Source organism: Arvicanthis niloticus, chromosome 3 (genome assembly GCF_011762505.2).
Source record: "Arvicanthis niloticus isolate mArvNil1 chromosome 3, mArvNil1.pat.X, whole genome shotgun sequence".
NCBI lineage: Eukaryota > Metazoa > Chordata > Mammalia > Rodentia > Muridae > Arvicanthis > Arvicanthis niloticus.
Window position 1 is genome coordinate 132318660 of NC_047660.1, and position 18188 is coordinate 132336847.

Consider the following 18188-nt stretch of genomic DNA (forward strand, 5'->3'; position numbering starts at 1 on the left):
GTATCTATCCACTTCCCAATTATGTGATACATTAATATATGTAAATATATAGATATAGATATGGATATATGAGGAAAAGGCTTATAAATCTATATTTAAGTACATAATGAAGTTAATTATACTTCAAATTCAACTCAGTAAAACTGTCATCATAAATATGAAGTAAAAAATTATACATTTAATATTTATTTATTTTAATTAACACCATTTTATTCTTTTGTGATCCATATAAAAGGACTTTTAACATGTACACCATACAGCTTAGTCTGAGAGAGGGCTTACAACTGTTTGTAACTATAGATCAAGGGGATCCAAAACCACTTATGGATTCTATACTCTCTTATGTGCATATAGTACTTATCCATACATGCACTACACACACATACACATAAATACAACTAAAGAATCCCCCCAAAACACACACAACTTAAAGTTTTATTAGCTCTACATACAGAATACAGATTTTAAAAAAATTGAGATGACTGCCACTTCATGAGTGATATTTTAGATATGTTGAAACGACTATTCTACTTGTTTAACTTTGCCTAAAATTTTATTTGAAATTAAAGTTAAAAAAGTCACTGAAAAGTGAACTTTCATATTAAATGTTATATTAAAATGACCTGCATTTCTCAACAAATAATGGTTTTTAAATGTGAGTTTTCATGAACTGTAACTTTCTTACTTTTAATATGTTTAGGTATAGCCCTACAATACAAACATGGATTATACACAGAGATGAGGGCACTTTACTGCTTTGCCAATAAAAGAATCTTGCATCTTGCAACAGTTACTCATCAATCAGATGCCACTGGGAAGATAATGTTTCATTAGAGAAGGGGAACTTGTTAGAGGAATAGCTTATTCTTATGGACTGTGAGCCTATTAATGCTGTAAATTTATCTTCACATGTGTCATGTAGGATGCATTACCAGCCATTAGATGCAGGTATAATCTCAGCATTAATGGGACCATTGTTGATATCTTTTACCACAATATCCTCCCAGTCATGTGCACTGAACAGAGAGAGCTCTTTCATCTAAATGGTAGGCTGCTTTCAATGATACACAATTAAAAACTATGCTGTTCTATTGCACAAAAGCGTAAGCCAAATGCAGTGTATTAGCATCAATATCAGGTATAATTTTGTGTGTAGAGGAATGCATGCAGCAAAGAAGTGATTGCTCACTTGTACATGCGGTTTAAGAAAACAATATTTATATTATACACAGGAGACCTCTCCTTCAGCAATCTGTAGTTATAGTGACAACTCCAAAGACAAGCTCACGCCACCAGAGCATTGACACGCAGGTGGAAGCATTAGACATATCTTTAAGTATTACGTCTCAGGTCTCTAAAATGAAAATAAATGTGTATGTGTAGCAATGAGCATGAGAAATGCTTAGATTTTCCTAAGAAAACAAGTGATGTGTAATGATTATTAACATTGTCACAAATACGTAATAAAACAATCTACCCACCACAGGGATAGAAAGCTGTAAAATTAACAGTTTTAGCACATTGATTAATAACATCATATTTCCTTCCTCACTTGTTCACCAGTCCAATACAAATATAATAATACTGAAGTTAGTTACAAAACACATAAAAATATTTCAACCCTCTAAATTGTAGTCTTCATCAGCTTCATAAAAACAATCATTGTTCAATATTTCACCACCAACAAAAACAACTGATATGCCAGTTAGTTTTTATGTCAGCCTGACACAATGTAGAGTCACCAGAAGTGAGGTCAAAACAAATCTCTCTTTAAGACCTGGCTGTATGGAAGCTTGTAGGACATTGTCTTAATCAGTGACAGATATGGGAGAGCCCAGCCTACTGTGGGCAAATGGCCTTGGGTTATGTAGGAAATCTGAATGAGAAAGCAATACGGAGCAAGCCAGTAAGCAGCAAGTTGGTTCAGTAACCCATTGTCTCCCTGGCCCTACCCCTCATTGCCCCTCCGGTTTGTGTTGTGATTTATTTTGATGCTTACACCCTGCCTTGTCCAATTTTTAAAACAGCACATAGTAGCATTGCAAACATCACTGCTAATTGGGTTCTTGTTCAGCACAACGCTGTCCCCAGTATAGAGGCTAAGTACTTTAGTGACATTTCTTCATTAAAAAAAAAAAAAAAAAAAAAAATCAGGGGAGATGTGGAACAACTTTGCTAATTAAGGTCAAAGTCTACCATTAACTGGATAGCCTTCTGGGGCTTGCTTCTATATGGAAGACTCCCTTCATTGTTAGGGCTTCTCATTTTCTGACCTTGTCTGAGGAATTCAAAAAACCCCCACACCTCTACCTTCGGAATGTCACATAGCCTTGGTTAAGATTGCAGGTTCAACTTCCTTTCTCATGATAGGAACCCACTCAGCTAGCACCTGAGATTCCTGAAATGCTTCTGCATACTAATGAGGCATAGCAGTACCATATGCACTGGGCCAATGATCTTTCCTTTCTGGGTATTCCTTCTCCCAGGAAGCATATAATCCCTGGTTTACTCTGAATGAAGTGTATGTGCCCACATCCACCATCAATAAAGCAATATGGACAGCAAAGATTATCTCAGAGAGCTGCTTCATTACCACAGGGAAGGCCTTCCCCTAAAAGAGCAGACTCATGAAGAAGGGTTTTCTCTTCTGCCCCTCCACTACTCAGTACTTGTTCCCAATCAGACCTAATCCCGCTTGTCCTGGGCCCCACCTTCCCCTTTCTGCCTGGCAGGAGGACACCCAGATAGCATGGTGGACCCCAGTTCCTGACTTCTCCTTCTGGTGGTATACTTTTGGCTCCAAGCTACCCAGAGAAAAGACAAGGAACCACAACACATGCCCCAGACTCCACTCTTTCCTCTTCAAATTGGTGTGTAGCAGTGTCTGATGCCCCAGTGGGCAACACAGGCCGTGGACTCCCCATTCCAGCCTTTGCCCTGCCCTCTCTGGGCTGGCTTGCTAGGAGCACCCAGGGAATACCCAGTAGAGAGGCAGACCATAGTATGACACCCCTCCATGGCTTCTACATCAGCTCCCTCCTCCAGGTTCCTATCCTGATTTCCTTCAATGATGAACAATGGTTTGGAAGGCCAAATACATCCTCTCCTCCCACAAGTTACTTTGGCTATGTTTCAGATTATTAAAAAAAAAAAAAAAAAAAATCACAATTTTTCACATTAAACAAAATAACTTGTGTCCGTGGGTGTTTTGTTGCTTTTCTGAAAGTCACGAGTTCACATTTTAAAAATCAGATGTACCAGACGTGGGAGGGCACACATCTGCAATTCAGGTTTAGGAATTCAAGCAGGAGGCGCTAAAGCTGGAGGTTGGGCTGTGCTTGCTCCACAGAAAGTTCCAAGCCAGTCTGAGCTACAGAGTGAGACAGTATCTTCAAGGTGGGGTGGGGGGAGAAGTAATTCACAGTGTCATTAGCATGACACAATTGTAGTAAGTTACACTTTAAAAATATCTTCAGATATTGAATTAGAAAAGTTATTTCGGAGTCTGGGGGTCGGGGGCCAGTTCAGTTGCCTGAAATGGGGTCACGTGGCTCCTGATTCGGATTCCATCGGCAAGGACCGAATAACACAGAGTTCCATTGTGTTGTACACATTTTGAAATCGGTAAACAACAGCTGATCAGGGGGCCTCGTAGATCAAAATCTCAGTAAACCTCATGGTATACCTGTCAAATTACCTGTGTAAATAGCATAGTGCTCAGAAAAGCTAGCTTCACACAGTTTCAAACTCAGGGCCAGAACTTGAAAACTCGATTTTCCAATGCAAATTCAATGTCCTGACCACTACTCTGGGGCTGATTTGGTTGATAATAACAGCTCATACTTCAGTCTCATCATTATAAAACAACAATCATTTTAAATGGTATGTTTAAGTTGTCTATAGCTGATGTGGGAATATGTAACTTTGAAGGAGAAATAAGCTTATTTCCTATGTCTATACCTGTGTGTTAATTAACACTGTTCTTTGAATAAATAATAGACGTGACTATCTTGGCATAATAATTAAACTCCTGTGGAAAAAGTTGACACTCTTTGCATTTAAGCACACAGTAAAGAAACTAATATTGCATTCGACTTTAGTGTTATTATTAAGTATTGTATAATCATAGAACTTGTAAGAAATTATATTTTAACTATAATATTTGCATGCAAGTGTATGTGAATTAAATTGAAAATATATTTCTAATATGTCCATGATTATGCTCGGCTTAAATATTTTCTTCACAAAAAATTCATTAAGGTCAAAGTGTAGATCTTTGTTTTGCCAGACAACTTAATATTTTCCCCTCTAATGGAACAGTTCTCTTACTTGCTGTGTTATGGATTTTGTTGGGAAACGAGATAAACATCTTTTATTACAAAGAATATATACCACATAGCATTGCTGTAATAGTGTTCATTGCAAAATAAAGCTAATGATAACAAATAATGAAATGAGTAAATTCTTAATGTAAAGCAGCATTCTCTTCAGCCAAATGACTTATAGTTTCTTGTAGCTATTTTGTAAATTAAAACAAAAAAATCAAAAGATAAATATGAGAGAAGAGATTGTGTGAATGTTTTTGTTTAGTGTATATCATATGTTTGCAAAGAAAACAAATAATTTCCTAGAATTAAAAATCTTCAAAATTTACTATTATTTGACTGCTGTATCTAAAAAGCAAACTCGTATACAACAGGCAAGATTTTTTGAAATATAATTTGGGGACCTTACACAAAATAAGAAATAAATTAGTAGACATCTTTTCTCCATAGTTAAATATACTGACATTTAGAACATTCATGATTTCATAATAATACACAAACAATGTATGGCAGATATCTGCTATAATTAAATTCATTTATAAAAATATCTGTAGTTAGGATGTCAGAGCTGCAGAGAAAATGAGCTAATGTGGACAACAGAAAATTCAAATGTCTGAGGTTTCGAAAGAAGAGTGGGGTGGATGGTGAAACAGGAGAGCTGCCTTTACTTCTGCTGATTTTCAATTTACAAATTTCAATTTTCTCTGGACTGTCTCTGTTCTACCTACATAATCCCTCTTTTGTGACTATTTCTTTGCTACACACGGGTTTTTTGTTTATTTTGTTTGTTTGTTTGTTTGTTTGTTTGTTTGTTTTGAAAGTAGTCATCTGACCAAGAGAGAATGTTGAAGCTCAGAGAAGCTAATCAGCCTTCCCAGGACACAAAGCTTCTATGATCCAGAGCAACCGATTCAACTCAGATGTTGTGGGTTCCTGGATGCTGTCATGTGAAATCACATTGTCCTTTTATCAGAGTCTTTAAGAACCCAGCCAGTAGGAAAGTATGTATGTGTGTTCTACAAATAGATAAACATAAAGGTGCAAGGAAGAAAGTCAGCTGCTCTTTTCAATCTGTAATTCAAGTTCTGTTCATCTAATGTAGTATGGTTCAATACTGTCAACATCTGACCTTATGCTAGAAACACTGCTAAGAAAATTACAACAATTTAAAGTTTACAAAGCATGTACTAGAAGACAGTACTTTAAAGAGTGTGTCAGCAAAAGCTGATACTTTGGTCATGTTCCCAAAACATCCACAGCAGGAGGGACTATTGCAGAGAAGAGAGCCCTGGGAGACTTGCTATACCAAGGCTGACAGTGCACCTGACTGTGTGCAAGGGAAGGCAGAGGGGATGAGCAGGCCTCTGTCCCCAAATCGTCAGATATTTTTAAGAGGTTCCCTTTCTCTAAACTGTTGTAAGACAATGATATTAGCATATGGAAATCTGTTGCCATCATTTATTTTAAGGTTCTCCTGCTAAAAAGGGATTCTGTCATCAAATAATATTGGAAAATATGGATTCAATGAAGTTAAACAGGTATTTAGTTTTATTTGATGTACTTGGGTTTGATTTAACCACAGGGCTCCACAGAGCTTTTAAGATGGAGGTGAATGTAAGGAAGTTACAAGATAGGAGTGTATGGCCATTCCCAGGTTCCTTATGTGACCAAAGGCAGTCTCACCTTTTCTTTCCTCCCCCATTAGCCTCCTTCTCTCCCTCCATGTCTCTCCTTCCCTCCCTGCCTTTCTCCCAATATAGGGTTTAAAGGAAGTTAGGCAAAGTCAGAGGACATTAGTGATCCAAGTACCTAATTTACCACTCGGGAAAAAGTTCAGTGGAGGAATGACCGAGATTTATTTTGAGAAATAAACGGATATAATGTTCAAAATTTAAAAGACTCTGGTGCTAATAAAACAATCTGAAAATAACTACTTTTCATAGTCCTTTTCACAAAGCCAGAAACAAATCTAATACAGTCCAGTTGTAGCCATGAGTAGCAAAAAAAGAGATATGAAAACAATTTTATCTTCTTCTGACTAAGATAAAAAAGATTGTACAATGGACTTGAAAACAAAAGTTTCACATTAAGTCTGAAGGTAAGGCTGCCATTTAAATAACAGACACTAAATGCAATTTGAGTTCGTGAATAGAAGGATACCAAGTCATATTTGGGTGGCTGTTGCTTTTAACTCTCTTGAAATTCACTAGTATTTGCTCTTGTTCTGTAAGTTATTGGCAAGCTAGTTTCAAACATCATCTGTTTTATATTGCTTTCATTAGATATTGCTATCAGAAAGTATTTTTGTGAGATGTATTTGAAAGCCTTAACTAAAAAAAAAAAGTCACTTACTTGCTTCTCCAACTTGGATATGTGAATACTGAAGAAAAGTTCATTCTCTCCAGGACAGGGTTCAGCCAAAGCACGATATTAAAACACAAGGAGAATTTCTTAAATGCATGCCAATATTAACTCAGAGTTTCCAAAAGCTGGGTGGAACTGTTAATCAGTCTGTTTTAACTCCCTAGACAGTTATGATATAAAGTCATGACAGAGACCTAGTGACCTAAGATTAAACTATTTCTCCAGTATTAAAATTACAAAGCTAATCTTTAAGTATCAAAAATAACCAAAAACACAAGAAATGGAAAGTGTATGGAAAGTTAAACTTCATGAAGTTGTTTGTAAATTATATATTGAAACTTACACATTGTTAACCAACTGTATAAAATAGGGAAAATAGCAAATACAACTACTCTTGTTTTGTGACAAAAGTCAGTAAGAAATAAAGACAGCTTCTGGAAAATGTCAGTAGAATTTGATCTAGAAACACAGCTCTATTAGACTTATCACATGGTGAAATTTTAATGTGTCCTTTTCATGTTCTTATTAAGGAATATAATTTGGAGCATTGTATCTACTTACCTATCTGCAGTAGATTGGAAATTAAATTATAAGAGGTTAATATTGTACTCTTTAATTACTAGTGATCAATGTACTTTGTACAGTATAATTCAGCCATAATCATTTTGTGCTTATATACAGAAAATCGTATATTTGTGCATTCATTCACAGATTCAGCTGTTCACCCATTTGTGTAGGAATTCCCCCCAATTTGTTAAAGGTTTCCCTTAATCTCCAGAACATTCTTAGGAGGTGTTATTACCTATATTTTGCAAGTAAGAAAACTGCCTATAGCTATATAGTTGCTAAGTTAGACATATTAGCCACTTAATATATTCTTGATGAACAGGAACAAAACAGGTCCCAAAGCCTCTCTGTGCACAGAGTTTAAGTCTCTGTTAACTTCTCTATCAAAACAATGTGAAAACACTAAGAGTTCACATATCTTTTACTCACACTTAGTTGTGTGTAGTACCTTAGTTCCAAAGCAAATATGAATACAGATTATAGAATCCAGCTCCAAATTTTCTGATTTGAAAATTCTGCTGGTGAGCTATGCAACTTATACTCACCCTCTCACCAAGGGAACTTCTCTTTGTAACATAAGAAGGCCATTACGGCAATCAAAATGCAAAGTTGTGTCACTCAGTCACAGTGGGTACATGTACAAAGCAGCTCCATTATCTAAGGCTCAGGGTACATTGCAGTAGAGGGGACTGAAAGACTGTAAGGCCCACAGGACCAGGCAGCTTGCTGTGAGACTGTTACCTAAAATTGTCAGAAGCTATACTCGTGATGCTTATCATCTCAAGCTGAACAAGAATAACCATAGATATGCCAAAGTGGATGAGGAAAAGATAGAGAGACCTTGGCCCTATACAAAGAACCACAAGCATGTATGGAATTCTGAGAGTAAAAGAAATAGTCCTCTCTAGGGGATAGCACACCCAATGGTTAACTAATATTAACTGGTAAGCCCTGAAAACATACATACAAGTAACATTATACAGACAGAATATTATACATACTACATATAACATATGACACACACACATATATATATATATTACACACATATACTCATATGCATATATAGTACTTCTTAGTGTGTCATACGTTTTACCACATAGAAAGAAACACAATGCTATTTAATTATTAAAAGACCCCTAATGAGACAAAAGTGACCACTATTCTTGTCTTATAGACAATTTGTATCAGGTATGTTTGAATTCAGCAGTGATATCTAACATCAGAAAATAATCTTGGGCATATAACAACAATAAATTAAGAAAAGGCTGTGCATTTGAAAGAGAAAAAAATGGGTATATGGCAGGGTTTAGAAGTAAAAAGGGGAAAAAGAAATGATATAATTATATTATATTCTCAAAAGTAAAAGACATACATTTTTAAGACACTCCTTGGCCTGTGTGATTGCTCATAGAATAAAGTGCTTAGCATCAAACCTGATGACCTGAGTTTCATCTCTGGAACCCTGTGGAACCAGTTGGTCATAGAAGGAGAAACTGACTCTCACAAGTTTCCTCTGATCTCCACATATATGCTGTTAGGTACATATGCATGCACACAAAATAAATTTAAAATGTTAAAAAAAATAATCTCAATAATATGGTCAAACAAATACACAATCAATGGGTCTCATTGTTTCTGCTTGAGGATTAATGCATGTGACTGTGTATTGAAGAGCTTGTACAGTCTGTCTCAAAAGAACAGTAGTATGATATAAATGATAGGAGGTCTTGTGTTCGAATGTTAGACAGAATTTTTGCTAAGTTCTAAAATGCTTGATGCAACTTGTTCACAAAACAAGACTAGTTGTTACTTCCATGTCTAGGGATGCTACAGGCATTAAGTAACAAGGTGTTTCTTTCTGCTTGTTAAATGTCTGACATACAGGAGGCACAGCCTGCTTCATGCCGCTATTGAACAATCAGAAACGTTAGAGACAGAAGAAAAACAAATCCCTCATTGCTAAAGTGTCTTAGTTTTTCCAAGCTCATTTATCTTCACTGTTACTTTTCTAGAACAATTCCTCCTCCTCAACCCCTTCTTCCTCCTCTTCCTCCTCCTTCTTGTCCCAGTTTTTCTAAGCCCTAAGTAATTTCCAGGTCTTAATGATGTACTCTCTACTTGTAAAATTATCTTTTATTGTTGTCCTTGATTGTGGAGTTGATCAAATCCAAGGCTTCCTGCATGTGAGGTAAATCTTCTACAACCAGGTTATCCCTCAGTCCCTCCTCAATGGTTTTTAAAAGTTATTTTTTATATGTATACATATGTGTAACAATAACTAAAGAAACACAGTAATGAATTTTTGAGGACTGAGGAATGTCTGAGAACAGTTAGAGGGAGAGAAGAGAGGGGAAGGGCAGTAATGGCTTCATAATTTCAAAATCATAAAAATCCTTCAAGTGAAATGAAAATTTATGCACATTCATGAAGCTGACAACAAAAAGTTATTACATTTTAAATAGTTTTATGCAAAAACAAAAAATGATCTGCGATTTATTTAAAATATGACAACCTCTTTCTGTCTTAGACTATTCCACAACTGAAGTAGGAATGTTCAAAGTTATATTGTGCACTAGTATAAAAAGGGATTTTGAACGCTCATGGTATGGGTTCAACCAAATTACTATTAATCATATAATATATAATATGAGGCACAATTCATAGGCATATTTCAAAGTTAATTGCAGTAAAGAAACTGATTTGAGCCTGCTGGGAAAGAGTCAAAAACCTAGTACAGTCTTACGATAAGCATTTTTCAGTGCCTGTCTATTTCCTCAGTATCTAATGATGAACTAAATAATATGCATATTTTTATTTACATATTGAACAATGCAGTGCTCCCTTCAGTAAATGATGTTCTTCTGCCACTTGGTGGTGCCTGCCAGTTGCAAAATTCCGTTTCTTGGTGGCACTGTAGCACTAAATGTGTCATGAGTGGGACAGAATCACAGCATCTCAAACTGAAAGTCTTTGGTTCCAACTGCTCAATAATTTAAAGAACCTCTGTACAGGCAACTGTGTTTGTGACCCAGTCACAGCCAGTCATTAACTCCTTTGGCAGTTTAAGTTATTGTGGGCAAAATGTCTGAAGAATACAAATTCTTACAAAGCACGCCAAATTTTTACTTAGAGAATTCAATAACAATTTTCTTTGCTAAGAGCGTCCATATAATTCTAGGCTTTGTCAAACCCTGCAATCCTAACTCTAGTATATGGTCATAATCACTGCAAAAAAAAAAAAAAAGAAAGAAAGAAAGAAAGAAAAGAAAAAGCACATTGTCTGAGGGACTTTGCCTTTAGTTGCAGAGGGGTTTGTGTTTAAAAGCCTGATTAGTTGCTGATCGCTGATCCACGCCTTGGTGTGGAAAATTCCAAATCCTCACTTGATACTGTGTGGTTGATGCAGCTAGATCTGCATTAAGCTTGAATGTATGTCGCAGGCTGAAAGGCATCTCTGTTTCTTTGTTTTTGCGATATCTTTGGCAGCTCCATCTTCTGGGCATTCCTTTACCTTCAACAATTCAGTTGCTACATCTAAAAGCCGATTTTTTTTTTCTGATGCCTCCAATGTCTGGTCAAATTGATCTGTGTTAATGGAGTCTTCGCTGGTGAGAGATGCCATTGACTGGAACGCTGAGATCTGCGGCTGCTTATTTGCCCGGAGCAAGAGACACCAAGATTCAGAAATCTTTAGAGGTGGGCGGGGGAGGAGAAAGGTAGTCTTGGGAGGGAAGCGGGATGTGAGATAAAGGGAAGGGTTTCACATAGAGGAAGAAAGAGAGAGGTGGCTTTGAGGCTCAGAGGTGCTGCGGGATCACGTCTCACAAAGGCAAAGTTAAAAAGCAAGGGGAGTAGGAAGAGGTTGGAGGTTACAGTACTTAAAGAGACTGCTTTGGCACAGTTTGTTTTCTGGTGCTGTCTGCGGAGGACAGATAGTCCCCCTTTCAAAGTCTATTGGTGCCTCTTTTAAGTGATTGGTAAAGCTCGCTAATTGCGTGTTAGATGCTATCAAACGATGCTTAGTCAAGATTCAGGAGGTTATGGGAGGGGTATACAAGGAAAATTTTTAAAAAGAGAGAGAAAGGGGAAAGCTTTTGAAAGAAAAGGAGGAGAGAGTGGGAAAGGAGAAGGGGGAGAGAAAAAGAGCAGGTGTATATATGTATAATGTGGATTAAAACATACCCTAAATAACTGCTCACACACTCAAAAGGAAACCTCTTTGGTGCAAGGCATCAAGAACCCTGTGACTGCAGTAGTGACCTGAGTCACTGGAGACAGACTCTTCTCTCCATCCTTGTCCCAGGAAGCTCTGGGCCCTGAGAACTAACATGCCATTAAGCTAAAGAGTGTGTCTAACTGCATGGAGTGCAGCAGAAGGAAGGCGGTTACCACTCTGCTGTTTCCCGAGTGCTGGGGGCAAAGGAGAACCAAGTGGAGGCAATAACTACTGCCCGGCTAGATTCCCTTGCCTCTCCCAGGTAGCTGGAGATCCACAGACACGGTGCAAAGCGCCCGAGTCTACCGCCTGAGCACTCCAAGCAAGTCCTCTCCTCCGGGATGCCGCTTCTCTGTGGATTCACCCTATAACCATTCTCAGCTTGGATGCAGGGAAGCCTCTCGCTGCTCCTCCAGCCTCCTCTCCGGAGCAAAATTGACCTTCCAACCACATTTGGTTGAACCTTTTAGACAACCACACAAATAGGTACCTTACCGGAGAGCGCTGGGGAGAGGGAATCAAATCTAGCAAGGCTGAGCTGCAGAGAGCCTGGAAGGGATAGGAGGCACGGGGAGACTGGGGAGAGGCAGCGAAACTGGTGGCTCCAGCTTGGCTAGCACCGTCGGGTTTGTTCTGGGAGCTAGCTGCTGCTGCTGCTGCTGCTGTTGCTGCTGCTGTTGCTGCTGCTGTTGCTGCTGCTGCTGCTGCTGCTGCTGCTGCTGCTGCTGCTGCTTTAAGCCATCAGAGCTTTTTGGCTCTCGCACTGCCGCCTCTCGCCCTCTTTTCTCTGCCACAGCCTAGAGAAACATCCTTATGCTTCTTATGCTACCAGGACATGCCCAGCCTGGATTCCTTTCCCGGTGGCGCCGGCGGGACGCCCTCTGCTCCCTACCCTCTTCCCCTATTGCCCTGTGCCTGCGGGTCCTCCACCTACTCCACCCCCACCACATACAGCTGGAAGACAAGGCCACCCAGCCGCAACCGGTGCTGGCAGCCCGGGGTCACGCACGGAAGAGAGGAGCAAGCCGGGACCTCGCACACAGTAGGGGGCGTCCTGGAGCAGAGCAGCCAGGCAAGTGGGATGAAAAAGCGTGGGAGTAGCCGCCCTGAAGCCTGAGCTTCTCCCAGGAGCCATCCCCGCCTAGCCCCACTCGGGTTAGAGCCTAGAGAGCTAGCCCATCTGTGGCATCAGTGGCTGCCTCCTCCTTGCACCTCCTCACCGACCCCTCCCTCCCGGGACCTGCATCCCGCTCCGCCAATCAGAGTCCGACGGCTGCTTCCCACGTGACCCCGGGCGGGCTAAGGACCTGCTGCTTCCCAAACGCCAGAGGGATGCGGGCGGCAGAGCGCGAGAGGCGGCGGCCGGGCTGCGGAGCGCTGTGACTGTCCATCCACCCAGTCTGGTCGCGCTCCTCTCTTCGGCCGGTTGGTCGCCTCCTCTCTGCACCCTGGTTTCGGTCTCCTGTTCCTCCTTTGCCCAGACTCTGTTCCTTATGGCAGTAGCTCCCCGCATCTGGGGCTCAGCTTCTCAGCGGACTATCCTCTCGCTCCGCAGGCTGAGCCCGGTCACTGGATGTTGCTGAAACTCCGGAGATCATGCGCTCCTTTGGCCGCAGCCTCAACGCCGGCTGTCCCTGCCGCCGCCCCCTCTGCTGCCGCGGTCCGCGGGATGCTCTGTAGTCCGCTGCCTGGCCCCAGCGATCCCGTGTTCTTCAGAAGCCGTTGGTTGCTGCAGAGTTGCGCGAAGTAGTCATGGTGCTGTGGGAGTCCCCGCGGCAGTGCAGCAGCTGGACACTTTGCGAGGGCTTCTGCTGGCTGCTGCTGCTGCCCGTGACGCTGCTTATCATAGCCCGCCCGGTGAAACTCGCTGCTTTCCCTACCTCCTTAAGTGACTGCCAAACGCCCACCGGCTGGAACTGCTCCGGTAAGTCCAGACCCTCAGCCCTCTACTCCTTCACCTCTCAGAAGCGCGGAACCTGAACAGACCTGTCCACTCGCGTGCGTCTGTCCAGCTACTGCCTGAAACCCAGGACTTCCCACCTCAATCCTGAGAAACATTGGGAACTGCTTCATCTAAGGCTGGGCGTGCTGGGATAGGAACAAAGTACAGGTGTGGGGAACCTTAGATTTTTGCCCTCCTCAAACTGGAGGATTTAGAGAAATACTAAAGAGGTAGTTTTCTGGGTTCTCGATTCTGGAGGAAACACTAACGCAGAATATTTCCCATCGTTAAAAAAAAAAAAAAGTCTAGCCTGAATGTGCGAGAAATAACTTTATGAGAAAGAACAATCGAGAAAGCAATAAATCAAATGATGACTGCAGGAGGGAAACTGTTAATTCCTGCCGAAAGTGTTTCTGAATGCGGGGGGGTGGGGGGGTGGGTTTCTAGTCAGCACTGGGTTACAGATAATTCTGAGGCAAGTTTCCAGGGACAGAGTCAGTGTCTCTGTCTCTGCCTCTGCCCCCCCCCCCCAGCTTCCTCTGTCTATACCTCCCTAGCCCTAGCTCTCTCTCTCTCTCTCTCTCTCTCTCTCTCTCTCTCTCTCTCTCTCTCTCTTGCGCCCTCCCTCCCTCCCTCCCTCCCGCCCTCCCTCTTCCCCGCCGTCCCTCTCTCCCGCCCCTACTTCTCTCCTTTCACCCCATCCCCCTCGCCCCCTTCTCTCTCTCTCTTTGGCTGCAAACGCCATTGATTTTGAAAGAGGTTGATTTTGTAGCCAAAGGATGCCCATCCTAGCTTCCCCCAAGCTCCTATGTGGAGGAGAGAAGTTGAGAAAGAAGCAATCACAGGTCCCCCGCCCCCACGCCAGAATGGGCATGCCCCAGGGCTGATAGACTCTCCTCTGAGAACACAGTGACCCTACCATGGCGGAGGGTTCCAACCCCTTCACTTCTGCACTGGGTTTCATTGTCAGGCAGTCCTCTTACTCATTCAGTCTCCATCAGAATACTAAAGCTTGACAGCTGCATGCTACTGAAGCCTGTAAATGAAAGAGGCCCAATGATCTAAGTTACTGCACTCTTCCTGACTGATTTTACATTTCAGTATCAGAGACTTTAGTATACCTGAAGAATAGTAGTGTGGTTTCTTTGGCATTTTAAACTCTATAAACATGCATGGGCATTGTCCCCAAGGTCTAGTCTGGTCTCCTTTTAGCAAGTGTGTTTATAACATTTAATTTTATGTAAATAAATTCCTCTCCCCGTTAAGTCTGTCTTTGAATAAGGTGGCCTTTGGAGATATGTAACTGAAAGGAAGTGTGTGTAACTTTTGAGAGGATGTGATTATTAAGTATATCCTATAAGTGGAGGCATGTACAATTCTAAGGGAGGACTAATATAAATACTAAGAGACAAATAATTAATATGCACCACTCCAGTTTAACCTTTGTTAAGACAAGTTTAAATGTACAGTCCTATTAGATTTGGGTCAGTAGACTGACTTAGTTCTGCTTTTGGTAATTTCTAAATTTGGCATTGTATGTCTCTAACTTATTCTTGGTTTCTGCATTCATGTATGCTATTTTTAAAAGAATAAATTCCACTTGGGAACATAACATCCCTAAGATTTGATCATAGCTAATGTTGATATATTCATAGTCCAACATGACTAGTTTGTTTCATTCTTAACTGATGTTGGTATTAGGAACAACTTGCTTAAATATGACATTGACAATGAAGAAATGCATGTGAGCCAGGTATCTCACAGCTGTGTGCACTAACTAAAAGGAAGAACTGTGTTTCTAGGAAGGTTGGGGAGAACTTGGCAGCCCCCTCCCATCCCTATTAACTTGAAGGTGATCAATCTTCCTTTGAATCAGAGAGACCTGCACAGAAAACACCAAGTCTGTTTATCTTTATTATTGAGATTTTGCTTCATCTTTGTCTGGAGAAATTGTAAATAAGGGTCATTTCAGATCTCAAAGCAAAAAGCAATTGAAGGCAGAGAAATAGTAAAATGGCATCCAAAGACAGTCATCAAATCTTTTCCTAAATATTGAGATTGGATCACTGATAATACCCTACTTAGTGAGAAAAAAAGTAATAAGAAAGCAGAGAAGCAAGTATCAAACTTCCCTTCACACAGTCACTGTTAGTCTAAACTAAATCTGAGAAAGCATGCTCAAAAGATCATACTGAAAGAGAATTTACAAGTAAATAGCTGTAAAAATATGAATTATTATTGATCACTAGATTTTGAGGTTATTAGTAGAAGGCAAACTTGTGGCTGTTGGAATTAAATTTTAGAAAAATTCTGTTCATGCTACAAAATAGAGTTCTCTTTAAAAATTATAACATTTTGAAGTGACTGGAACATTCTTTTTAAACGAGGTTATGATGACAGAGAAAATGATCTCTTCCTGTGTGATACCAACACCTGTAAATTTGACGGGGAATGTTTAAGGATTGGAGACACTGTGACTTGCGTCTGTCAGTTCAAGGTAAGATATCTGATATTTGTATCTTCAATTCATTAAAGAGGCTGCAAGGCAGTGAGCTTCTTGTACAACCTATTATTTGACAATTTATAACTCTACAGACTCAAAGGGAGGCTAGCATCAAATAAAAATACTGCCAAGAGAGAAAACTGATGTCAAGATGACATATGCCTTATACAGACCTGTGTATGACCTAGACAAAAAATGCCACTGAGAGTAGATAAGCTTCAGGTTCTACTTTTTAGATATGGATAGAAGATATGTCTTCCTAAGCCACTGGTGTGTGCATTTTATAGGTCAGTTAACTGAGGATAATTGTCAACGTAGTCAGTGGCTAACAGGTGTGGATTTGCACTTTTGTTCTTCACAAGTTGTCATTATTATTATTATTATTATTATTATTATTATTATTATATTGTTTGTTTCGATGGGTTTTGGTTTCCTTATATTGTCAATATGATACAATTTTATGTTAAACTCTATTAAGGTCACTCCAAAACTACTGTGCCAGTTTGAAAATGATGAAGCTCGTATACATTAAAGATTTTGAGAATAGCACATTAAACAACTACAGAGTCTCCTCAGAACTCATATGAGCACATACGGCCTCACGTTGGTTCATAAGCAGGAGAACGGCGGACGTTGTCATGTGTCAGAGAGGTTTTCAACAGTTAGAAAAGTATACTTTTACAAGGAAATTATCATCAAAGTTGTCAAAACTAACTTAAAATGATGCTGCCATTGTTGTTATTACAATCATTATTTATCCTATTTTCCACTATGGAAATTATTGGAGTTTGTTTCTTTTCAAAATATTCATATAATAATATATAGCCTCAAATAACTTGGATGTTGAACTACTACCTTATACCCTACTTGATTATTATTGAATTGCATTTTAAAACAAACATTGACATCTAATTTAAATTGAGACAGGAAATATGCATAGAAATAAAACTATGAACAAGATCAGGGATACTTCCAAATTTACAAGAAAAAAAATGAAAGCTACTGAAAACATAGAAACACAAAGTCATATTTAAACATCTGATTTAATGTACAATATTGAAGATTGGCTTAATAGTGAATACGGAGGACTTAACCCAACATCTTGGTGAGGCAGATAAGAAAATTCACCTTTAAATATGTATTGAGATACTTTTAGAGAAGTTAAAGCTCCTTGCGCGTTTTTCCTCCTTTTTTGAGCAAGCTTATTGGTAGCTTAAAGTGGCCAACGACATTGCCATGGCTTTAGAGATGCATCAGTCCAGATCACATACTTGTGGCATCATCTTTTAAGGTCTCCTCCACAGTGAGTGAAAAGCTCCAGGAAGGAAACAGAGCATGGAAATTCCCAATTTATAATTTTTACAAATGATAATCAAAGAGGTTGGAAAAACTAGTTGGAGAAATCACGCCCATGGAATTTTATAGCCTTTTTTTTTTTTTTTAAATTTTGTAATTTGCATGCATTTCTCTTACTTTTGTAGCCAGGGATAGATACAGTAAATAAACTTGTAGGTAGCATAAAATGGTTCACAAAGAACATTCCTCAAATTAGATGTTTGTGTGTCTGTTATTACACCTGGAAGAAATAAAAGAAACTGGTATACTTCTAAATGGGAAAATGCACAAAATGAAAGCATATCATTTTCTTATTTAAAAACTGTGTTTGGTTTTTAGCCGCCACAGAGAATTTTATTGGTCAAGACATTTGTGCTTTTCATACATTGGCCAGCCAGTATGTATTAAGCAATCGTGGAATAGGTTGGGAATAATAAATGAAAATTTGAATAGAAAATATAAATGTATTCCCTTATTCCTACTGGATTATACTGATATTAATGTGTTTTAGAATAGTTGGTATTTTAAGAGTAAAAAAAGACATCTTTCTAGCAGCAAATTTAGACTTTATATATGTATCAGAATTATTGAATGTCTAAACCAAGCTGATTGTTAAATAAAATTGTACAATTTGCATGAAATAAACTATGTTAATCTAGGAGCTTCTTGAATTAGTTTCTTCCCAGTCTTCAGGGTTTCATGTTGTTGTTTTGTTTTTCTAGAGTATGAAACACAGTAAACCAAATGATATATTTAAGTGCATCAATTATAATTTTTCAATATTACTAAGTATTCAAATGAAAATTCTAATAAGACAACAGCAATGTCAGTTTATTATAGACAATAATTACTAATCAAAGCAATATAAGTGGAACATCTGTAACCCAGAAATCCAAATTCTGAAATAGTCTGAAATCTATGTTTTTTTTTATC

General features: G+C 39.3%; 1 protein-coding gene across 1 annotated transcript in view; it reads left to right on the forward strand.

The window, feature by feature from the left end:
* The first annotated feature begins 12790 nt into the window (after nt 1–12790).
* The window catches only part of Tmeff2 (transmembrane protein with EGF like and two follistatin like domains 2), a 264413-nt gene continuing 259015 nt past the window's right edge, over nt 12791–18188 (forward strand). The window contains exons 1-2 of the mRNA XM_034498088.2: nt 12791–13399; nt 15805–15914. Coding sequence (XP_034353979.1) covers nt 13228–13399; nt 15805–15914 — 282 coding nt within the window. The 5' untranslated portion in view covers nt 12791–13227. The remainder of the gene's footprint in view (nt 13400–15804; nt 15915–18188) is intronic.